At 48.0% G+C, this 11,067-nt stretch overlaps 1 protein-coding gene across 1 annotated transcript; it reads right to left on the bottom strand.

Annotated features, from left to right (window-relative positions):
- Window positions 1-464: 464 nt before the first annotated feature.
- LOC135830825 (uncharacterized) lies at window positions 465-10,814 on the bottom strand (the record flags this gene model as incomplete). The annotated part of the gene is given in 6 exon segments (XM_065343033.1): window positions 465-1,009; window positions 2,355-2,649; window positions 4,623-4,709; window positions 5,522-5,698; window positions 6,346-6,514; window positions 10,586-10,814. Coding segments are annotated over 5 exon segments (1,269 nt in total), but the record flags the coding sequence as incomplete, so codon positions are not given.
- Window positions 10,815-11,067: the final 253 nt, after the last annotated feature.

Raw genomic sequence — 11,067 nt, 5'->3', positions numbered from 1 at the left:
TCACTAGCACCATTGATTACACAAGAGTTAATCTAGCCAGAAGCAGTCCATGGTTAACAGGTATGTATACTTCAAATGGAAAGTATGTGAACCCTGATGAAAACCAACAAAGGTGGCAGGTACAACATTACACCTTCAAACATCCGAGCCCGTTGGCAATTGACCCAACACTATCAGGCTTAAGTGTACCCACCAACCGAACTAGCTGGCACTAATCCGCTGAGCTTGCCATGACTTGTGATTTGGTAGAAACCGGAAATTTGCTGCCATATGGGCCAGCCACACAGCTTTACTAGGGAACAAGGGTGCTATGTTCATCACTCAGTCACAAACACACACATACACACAAACACACAAGCACACACAAACACACAAACACACACAAACACACAAACACACACAAACACACACACGTACACGCGCATACACACTGTGTCTTGCTCACCTCCTGGCAGAGACCTCCTGTATGTGAATGTTATTGGAATGGGGTGGCACTTGACCACCTTCAGCTTGTCGTCCGTAGCCGATTCTGCTTCAGTGCCATTCTGCTTGCCATTTAGGACATTTCCTATGTTTCCTTGGTCGGTACAGCAGCGGCATTCAATATCGCCTTGCGGTCCATAACTACCGCCCCATCCGGTGCCCTTGCGAGACTGGAAACGAGCAGATGACTCAAGCTTGTAGAACGTCGGCGGATTTTCCACACAGGCGGGCTGCCAGTCCGTTTCCGGGTGCACCTTGAATTTGTACGAGATCGAATCGCCTTCGTTGAGCAGGAAATAGTTCCGTGAGCGCGCCAGCTGGGACATTCCATCTGGCGGCGACAGCAGCTTTGGAGGCGGTGCCAGGAATGGTCCGACGGCAGGAATGGCCTTGATGTGCAGGTGCGCTGGATCTCTGTCTTCCGTCTTCTCGCCGTAGACCCACACGCTGCAGGCCTTGAGCTTGTCCGTGCACGGCAGCATCCTGATCTGCTCCGGGCTCAGCTCTTCTCCGCACGTGTAGATGCCTAGATGCAAGAGACGGAGACACACAATCATGTTCGCAGCAAAAAAGCACATGCATACACATGCACGTGCATGTACGCACACCAAACAGACAAACAGGTTCGCTGCAACAAAGCTTACAAGTACACACATGCATGCACGTACATGTACATACACTATACAGACACACAGGTTCACTTGACAAAGCCTAAAGAGTTCACAGTTTCGTGTTGTGAACGCGTACCCTTTCGGAGGGAAAGTGGCTCTGTTGTCTGTGCATGTTTGGGAGAAGAGCCCATATTGGGCGAAGCTACAACGAACATACAGGAGCAACACAGCTAGCTACTCTACCTGCCTGCGCTATGCAAGAGCGATAAAATTAAATTGTATCGCTCTTGCATTCATGCAAGTAATGCTGGGACGCCAAAAGCCGTGTACGTGTAGTGCTAGTGGTGCACGCGCAGGTACCGTAGACAGGTGATGTTGAAAAAGAGGGTGCGCTCGACATGATAGTACACTTACCAGTTACCTACATGAGCTGCGGCCACACAGCTAAAATGAATGGGCGTGCCACGGCTAAACAAAGTTCATTTCAAGATCGAGGTATTCCGCGGATGGTAATCAACCGCCATCGCAACAACCATGCATTCTTAGCCCAACATACTCGTTCTGCGTTGGTGGTGAAGTAGAAATCATCAGGAGCTAGCGGACAACAAGCATAGCAGCTCTTGTCCTGTGGAGTAAGTCAAAGCATTCGAGATGAGGCGCGACCAACTTACAACCTTCCTGGAAATTTGCGGAACAATATTTTTTAGTCCATTGACATCAGCGACGAGGCCTTCAGCTCCGCGTGAAACTCTCAGTCCAACTGTCCTGGAACGTTACTCTAGACTTCAGACTATGATCATGTGTAAGGATTTTCGTATAGCTTAGCTTATGGAGTTGTCAGTAACAAGTGACAAGTCACTAGTCAAACTGCGACAATTTCGATGACTCAGTGGAAGCAGCACTGCCGTTGTTACCTACTTGATCACATTATGTACAATTGTATATAAGGGGCCTTTATGCAAGCCTTCATCCTCGATTCTCGGGGAGTTCATTCTCTCATTCTTGGTAAAGCACTACTCTCTCACTCTCTGGGTCTCTGACTAGTCACGCTTGATCTTTCGATATAGCTTTCAATGTTTCCAATATATATTGTTTGAAGTGGAATTGGAAACCTGTTTCTCTGTCTGAACTGGCTACTCGTAACTAGCTAACTTGGATGGCGACTATATCGGTCGTCTACCTGTGTAGCCACTAGACTGATCAATCTTTGTCACAAACCAGGCCACGACATGTCCATTGAAAACAATAGTCAATACTCACCATCATGGCAGAAGTGCTTCTTGCTGTAACAGATCTTCTTCCGTTGATAGTCCACAGTGATACCTGAATATGGGCATTCGTCTTCTTCAGGTCTGTCCAAGGTGGCATTCCGGTCAACCTGCTTGGCCGGTATTTTGTAAGGTTCGCCGTCAGGTAACTTGGTCACTGTCCACGCTGAGTTGCCTACATGAACCACGGTGCAGCACTTACGCGACATGGGTAGCTGTGTACTTTCACCAGAACCACTATCTTCAGCTGACTCTGACGTTTTGCCAGGAAAATGAACAAGATAGATCTATCAAATGAAGGCACAATACAACAGAGTATATTGTAGGCAACACGAACAAGCACAAATGTGCCAACACATGTACGTATGCGCATACACATGCACACACACACAAACGGTCTCTCTCAAACACACACATATGCGCATGTGAACGCAAATACACCCATACACACATGTCCTCAAAACCACTGTAATGAAACATACACACACACACACACACACACACACCCACACACACACACACACACACACACACACACCATGTACCATGTACCATGTAAACGCCTGTCGCAAGAGTAGCACGCAAATCTGCAAATGCACTGGATGTGCACCCACAGATGTTCTCTTATAGCAACGATAGCGAACAAGATCTGAATGAGGCAGATCAAGACTTGCGCCAGATAATTGTCTAATCCACACAACTGGTGAAGCCGTGTAAATCGACCACCAATGCACACCTGGTCTACACCACACGGAGTACATCGGCATAAAACGGATAAGACAGTTACCTATGCACACCCTACACTTGCTAGGGTGACCAGTATAGACAGCACGCTGCTTTGTTTGAATTGTTGCTGTACGTTAATCATGAGCTACGAATCAAACGAAAGTGTCTCTGAGTGTGGAACCGTGCTGCCAAGGTGTGATGGAGTGGCTTTCGAAGTGTTCGTGTTGTCCGTGACCTCTGCGAGGTCGGTCCCCTTTTGGAACATGTGCTCTGTGTGCGCTGGGTCCGCACGGGCGGTGTGCGGACTGCGCAGGTTGCGACGTTCTCTTGTGCCTACCGAGCACGGAACAATACGAATAGACAGATTATCAGCTCTACAGAGAGACTGGGACGATGATAATCTGTTACTGGTAAGTGAAATGGCAATGTTCTCAGTAACCATCATCCTCCCGTTCTACCATGCTAGCCGACCCCCACCACGACTACCCGAAATAAAACTAGGCCAAACCCTACTAGAAACAGTAACACAACATCGCCACCTCGGTATCATCTTTCAGCACGACTTAAGATGGTCAGCCCACCTTGACTTTGTGCTGAAGAAAGCCGTAAAATCTTTTAATATTCTCTTTAGGCTCAAATCAACTCCACACACTAAATCACTCTCTCTCATTTACAAAACGTATATCCTGCCTATAATTGAATATGCATGCATTGCTGTCACGCCGCTCTCAATCGCAGCCCTTGACCGTCTTGAGCGAATCCAGCGCAAGGCGGCCAGAATCTGCCTCCGTCTCCCCCTCTACACTCCTCTGGATCATTCAACACTGCTCCATCGGCTCAAATGGCCGACAATGTTCTCTCGCCGCAAAGTGAAGCTCACCCTTCTTGCTCACTCCATAAAATACCAATATGCCCCACAACACATACGCTTGCTCAACACCCCCGCTCAAGTTACGGCCCAGTACAGCCTTCGACACGCATGCACTTGGCACCTCCCACCCTCCAGAACCGATCGCTGTAAAGACTCCCCACTGTACAAGTCCCTAGAATACTACAATGCCCTCCCTGCTAGCATTCGTGACGTCTCCTCCCGACCTGCTTTCAAACAAGAAATCTGCTCACTGCTGATTAACTCAATCTGCTCCTGCAGCGCTCACCCTCTCCCATACTTGTAAAGTTCAAAGTGATGTAAATCACTTTCCAACTGTTTAACCCACAATCTCACCTTCTCATCAATTTATCTCTTATTGGCGATGGTGCCATCGTGAGAATAAAGAATTCAAACCAATGTCAACATTACGTGTACTACAAACAAAGCATGCTGGTCACACATGTATCATATTTTCCGGAGTATAAGCCGTTCTTTAAACACCAGTATTTCACCAAAATACGTCGTTGTGCCTTATACTACTATGGTCAAATTAACGCAGATAAGCTAGGTAGATGTTTGCATTTCATGACCAAGAAATTGGGTGCGGCCTATACTCCGGAAAATACGGTAGTAAACGTAGTAACACTAAAAGGGTTAACCAACCTGATCAGTCTCAGCAATATGAGGTACATCAATTTCCACCTGCACTGGTCTTCGAAATTTAGCTTCATGCGATCCAAACGCCATCACCTGAGCATATCAACAGAATTGAAATGAAGACATCGGACCAAACAAAAAGATTCCGTGTCAAGATCTAAGACCATAAACACAAACAACATACTTTCTAAGTGCAACTAGTGCACCATGGCAAAGATCATTTGCTCACACTTGTGAACACAGAACATCGACGGCGTTCAACCGGAAGTTCCAGCAGCTCTTGTTGCTGCTGTTGCTGAATAACACATCAGTGCATCATCAGTGGTTTTCAATTCCTGATCAATCAAGTTTTCTTTTTAGAGGCTTCTCTGACAGCATTTACATCAAGGACTCGGCTGAAACTCGGCCTAAACTTCAATTCGGAAAAAAATATAATATACTTCACAGCAGGGTATTTTTCGGGCGGAATTTATTTTCGTACGATTGGGAACACGGCAGCAGGATGGAAGCTGGATTTGGCGCACATGATTCTGCAGGCGCTACCAAGAGCGCAAACGCCTCTGTGGCGGGTGAAAACGTCTACCTGAGCGTTCCAAGTGCCTGGCGGACAAACTAGGAGGGCAGCGACGACAAATTATAGTGAAGCAACCAAGAAAAAGGCGCTTTCCAAGCGATAGCGCAAGAAGACTTTTCACTTAGACCACGGGTGACTAAAAAAACGACATCGGTTCGGTTTTCCGCAAATATTGGCATTTTGAAAATCGCTGGGACCCCGGTTCTTGCTGTCGATACCTAATTTTACATCACACGTCCGAACTTATGCAAACAGAGACAATAAAAACAATCACACTGAAATTGTTGATGCGTGTGCTCTCTTTGCTGAATTAAGCTCAGCTCACACTTACACTATGTAGCGTAACTCCATCACCATGTTCGCTTGGTAGCGTGCCTTGGAACATCATGTGGACAGGTGGCGATATGTGCAGGGTTTCACTCACTGTCCCGGCAAGAAACTCAACTTTTCCTCCTTCCATGAAAAGCACTGCACCTTCATGGCAAATGGGTATCTGCTCCGTATCAGTCTTGGGACAAAAAAAGAGAAACCGTTCACAAATACTAGGCACACTCTTCCCTCAAACTGATAGGACAGCTCCTATCCAGCACACATAATACATGTATCCAACTACGCTGAATTCTAGGCGCTGAGAACAGGTATTAGCCACAAAGCCTAGATTCTGGAGTGCAATAATTCATAAGATGCATGTATACTTATGTAAACTTATGAATATAAATGTATAGTGTATACAGTCGTCCCTCTCTAATCCAGCACTTTATAATCCAGCACCCTCGATAAACCAGCACAATTTTCAGTAGCCAACATGTCCTCTTCATGCACATTGCAGCAGTAACTCAGATTTGTTAATCCAGCACCCTCCCTAATCCAGCAGATTTCCGTGGCACAAATGGTGCCGGATTATAGAGGGACCACTGTACCATAGTGTATCTAGCCGGGGATGTTTCAGCAGCCAACAAAATCTACATGTGAATCGCACCAGCACCAGCACAAGCAAAAAACACGAACAGAAGAGAAGAAAGTGAAAAAGGGAGAGGGAAAATCAAGGCACCACGCTCGCACCATAACTTATTACTTAAAATCAGTCTGAGCACAAGGCTGCCAGTAGCTATTCTCGTGCTGGAAGGAGAGAATGCTAGACGTCTTCAAACTCACCTCCGACACATATCGGTATTCAGGGCTCTCATCAGGAACTACATCTTCAACCTGGACATCGGCTGAGGCCAGGGGGATTTCTTCAAGGTTGTCCACTACCACCGCGAGATCAGAGTCATTCGGGCTATCACAGGACAGAGTTCGGGTGGACACACCCATTCCCATAGCGCTGCACATCACATCCGAACCAGTTCCGTTATTTTTACAACGTTTCGGCACTTGGCCATCGTCAGGTAATAACAATGAATACCGTGGAAGCCACACCAGAGCAGTATATACGCAGAGTGTAGCGCCAAAAAGGATGCGAATTATGTCACCTAGTATGCAGAAGGGGGGTGGGGGGGGGGGGGGGGAAGAGACAGAGAAAAGGCGCAACTAGCACATCACGGGGGAGAAGCAGCAGAAGGTAGCGCGCATTGTGCTCTGTGAATGACGTTACGCAGAGTGTAGCGCCACTTTATTGTTTTTGTGTTCATCTCTTTGTGCCCGGATGCATGCAGTTATGTTTAGTCAGCATCATGTGCGTCACGCACAATCAACAACATCACCTTCTGCGACGCCATGCGCAGGGGCGGCAGGTAATACTAGGGACAATCAGCAGGTGCGTGCCCCGTATGGGTTCCTGGGTCAGTGGGTGCCTCGTATGGGTTCCTGGGTCAGTGGGTGCCCGGAACCCCCCTTTTTTCCGCTCAAAATGCAGGACTTTGCTTCATTTTTTGAAATTTTCCCGGGGACGACCCCCCTTGAAGGGCACCGGCGCACACGCCTGATCAGCGACTGTGATCCACGATTCACAAGTTTTGTATGTGTTTTTGGTCCCTGCGACATGTTGATGCATGGCAAAGTACAGCGCTGCTCAATGAAATCCAGTCGCGTCACTCAAGTACGCGCCGGGCGTTGCGCAGCCCAAGACCAGCGAACACCGGGCTGGGAAGAAAGGTGCAAGGCGCAAACGTGAGTGACGCGACTGGATTTCATTGAGCAATGCGCAGTGCCTAGTACTGTAGCGGGAAATCCAGTCGATTGCCCGGGGCCCAGCGCCCTCGGCGCGTACAGAACGTTGCATGCAGACTTGCAGTGCACAGTCTAGTCATGCTGATCCGATGCGACCAGCATGCTGCAACGCATAAATGTGTGTACGCGTTCGTCCTGCTTACCCACGGCTGCTTGGCCAGCGCCCTGGGGCCGCTAGACGTGCGACTGGATTTCCATGTCCACGACAGTACATGGAAGTAAATAGATGACTTGCACAAAGATCCGAGCCGCGAGTGAGACGGGGCAAGTGCACCCTGTGCACCCAGGCTACACTGCGGGCACCCTACGTAGCTACACCGTCTGTAGACTAGTGTAGTGTGTACTTTTTTTGTCAGCATGAATGAACGGTGCACGGCCTGTACATGTACATGATCAGTACCGTCACTGTCTTCAGCAGCTCATGAGTCATGCATGTGCACTTGTAGGGTTAGTGGAAGCAGGTATTGTACTACTCCCTGAGTGGAAGCACATGACTGGATTATTATGTGAAGAGAAGCCAGGCGTCCAAACCAACCCAAAATACTCTTGCCTTATTCTTTGGTGAAATAGTTATAAAAAATTGTCTTACTAAACAACAGTGAGCATAGAAGCAACCTCGATGCACCCAATAATATGGCATCCGGGAACAGCAAGTGTTGCACGAGGATCCCAAGAACACGTCAAGTTCCATGCTACCCGCCGCCATCAAAAGAACGAAGGATAACTGTGCTAGCCTAGTTCATATTCAATGTAACGCTAACGGTACGGGATATAGGAGCCTGTTGGGAAGGCGTGGGTGAGCTGTAAAATCTTGTACGGTTCGCACAGCACAACATACATGCAGCAGTTATTGCGACGGTTAACGTCGATGGACGAGAGTCATAAAGCACAGTCCATGGGGGTTGACGTTTCTGGGCTTCCTTGAAAGGAAAGTTTTATTTCTTCTCAAAAAAGCAGAATCATGCTGATTATACCAGTCTGTTATGAAGACAAGGAAGCAGCCATGGACATTGTGCCATACTAAAGGAACGACAGGTAAAAGATAAAGCACTTCATCTGAAAACTCAAGGACTATCCATAAATACAGCAAATGATTATCCTAGCCTGGTAATGTCCAACTCCGTCATGTGAGCCATTCGGTGAGTTATCATGGGAAGCATAATGTTCGAAATGCTGAAATTTGAACAGTTGCAGTTGTGTTCGTCGCCACACAATGCCATCGCCAGTTCACATTTGAAATGTAGCCATTTTTACGCTTGTGTCCCTGTACACGGCATGGAAGGCTGAGCAGATTCAACTCTTCCATCGCTTCCTGATCTGTACAGTAGTGCGGTTGCGTTCCCGTTCTTGACACATCGGTCTCCGCTAACCAGCATCATGAGCACTCCAATGGTTCCCGCCGCTCCTTCCGTATCGTCCCAGCGCGCCCCGTCAAAATGTGAATTACTGTAGGCAACGGAGCCAGTGTATGATGAAGGCGAATGCACTGTTTGATGATGCTCCAACAAATCCTTTCTGAGACTGAGACCCAGCCGGAGCCGCATCGTCGTCATTACCAGCTAATCATGGGGAGGTATAATGTGACTTTCCACCACTCCCTGATTCAATCATAGTTTGCGAGCTTGCGCCAAACTGCTTTCTCACTAGAGCCAGGCATTGGATACATATGGCTTCAGTAAGGTTAACAATGCTATGTCTCTGGCCTAAGTCTAAGTCTAGATACAGCTACTCAGAGTCAGGGCTGATGAAGTGTTCATATCGGAACAAGTGAGACTTCAACAGTAGCTAGTACACATCAGGCCTGAGGACTTCGCAGCGTTTCTCCAGCACACTTGTTCTCTCCTTCAACTCAGATACTACTTGAAGTACTACTAAAGGCCATCTGGCTCTCACACTCAGTCCTTCCACCCCTCATTTTCGTGGTTCGGGCTTCCACTCTTGACTCGGCAGGTTCCTGGCCTCTCCGCAGTCTGTCCTCAGGAGAGGGTCGCTCTGGAGCTAGTGCAGCCGAATCGAAGGGAATCGAGTTCTTTCTCAGACGTCCACAAACTTTCGTTTTGCTTGATTTCGCTTCCACTGCGGGAAAGTTGTCACACTTCAGGACCACGACGTGCTTGTTGCAGCCTACACCAATGATACTAAAATAATATTCCCTCATTTTTTCTGCCTCCCGGCCGGCTCGGAAAGGAACGTATGGAATGGGAGCCTCAGTTCCATCTCTCGTCTGCTAGTGCATTCAGGAGCGTAGCAGCGCTTCGGCATGACGATACAAGCCGAATCAAAACAACTCTACTCTCTAGCCAAAAAATAGCTCATTGTTCGTCAGGCAAAAAGCGAAACTTCGAAAGTCACGAACTCAAAAGGTGGGGAAGTCAGAGTCAGAAGTACAGTCCAGAAGGTCCACTTGCCCCGTCTCGACCCCAGACAATCTTTGTGCAAGTCATCTATTGCACATGCGCCCTCCATGGAAGAGAACTGTACAGCAACACCTGGCTTCCAGTAACATTCGGATCTTGCAATAATACTTTTCCATAATACTGGTGCCACCTATCAGCACTCACAGGCGTCTGCTTTTCTCAAAATGACGTCGAAGTCACACGGATGGCCTTGCCAACTCATGGCTTTGAGAACGAGTCAGTGTCCATGTCGCTTTTGTCGCATGATAAGAGCAACATAATAATTGCATCGGAGCACATTATCCAAAACATTTTTTTCCATGCCCCTCTTTTCCAGTGAAGTGTGAGTGAACTCACGCTATGACTGATATTCTAGTAACTACGACTGTACATGACTGTATCACTTTCCAGCGTTCGTTTACTAGTACATGCGCGCCCTACACTTTGGGGTGGGGGGGGGGGGGTGATCTACCTAGCCCATTGCCGCTCACGGTTCACACCTCGTTCCACCGGCTTTTGATGTGAGCATCTAGGGTGTAGCGGAGGTCAGTACAGCCTGGTGTCTTCAAGTATCCTTTTCTTACGCTCCCTTCGATTGCTAGCAGGACACAGGAAAGGTGCATCCAGCACTGGGTGCGATGGTGCACGGGAAATGCATGGTGCAGGCCCCCATGCTGATCTAGTGGAGATATTAATTATTATCATCTTAGTCCCCTGTTCACATCCTAGGCATCCTAGGCTTGCAGACTGCGATCGCTGAATCCCGCGCAAAGTTCGTTCAGGAAAGAATAAAAAGAAACATTGCTCTGGGATCCCTGAATAGTTCTTACCGTGATGTGTTGGGGTGAGGGTCAAGCAGCGAGCAATCGCAGCCACAGGGAGCATCTAATAATCAGATTTTCCAGCAGGCGTATGGTCTGCTTGGGCAAGCGGACACCCACGAACCGAGAGACTCGAGCCACTGCAGTGAAGATCCGGAAAGACTTCAGCACAACGAAGCACTGCACGCAGATCAAGTAGTCCGTTACACAAACAGTTACATGCGTGTACCAGGTGTACTCAGTGTACATCTACTCTGCAGCTAGATTCGCCTTTCTGACAGACTTCTGAGTCTGTGTGTAGATCTACTGCTCAGTTTAATACTGAGATAGTGGTGGATAGTGGTTAGAGGCTAGAGCTCTCTATCTGACACACTACAACAAAAACCGCGTACAAGTCACTTTTCGTTTTCCTTGTAAGTTGTCATGGAGAACCGTGGGAAACGGCGCGAAAGTGAAAAAGTCGCTTGAAAAAAGCAACTTTCGAACCCCGA

This window comes from Sycon ciliatum, unplaced genomic scaffold (genome assembly GCF_964019385.1).
Source record: "Sycon ciliatum unplaced genomic scaffold, ocSycCili1.1 SCAFFOLD_1713, whole genome shotgun sequence".
Lineage (NCBI taxonomy): Eukaryota > Metazoa > Porifera > Calcarea > Leucosolenida > Sycettidae > Sycon > Sycon ciliatum.
This window is presented reverse-complemented; position numbering and strand designations above follow the sequence as displayed.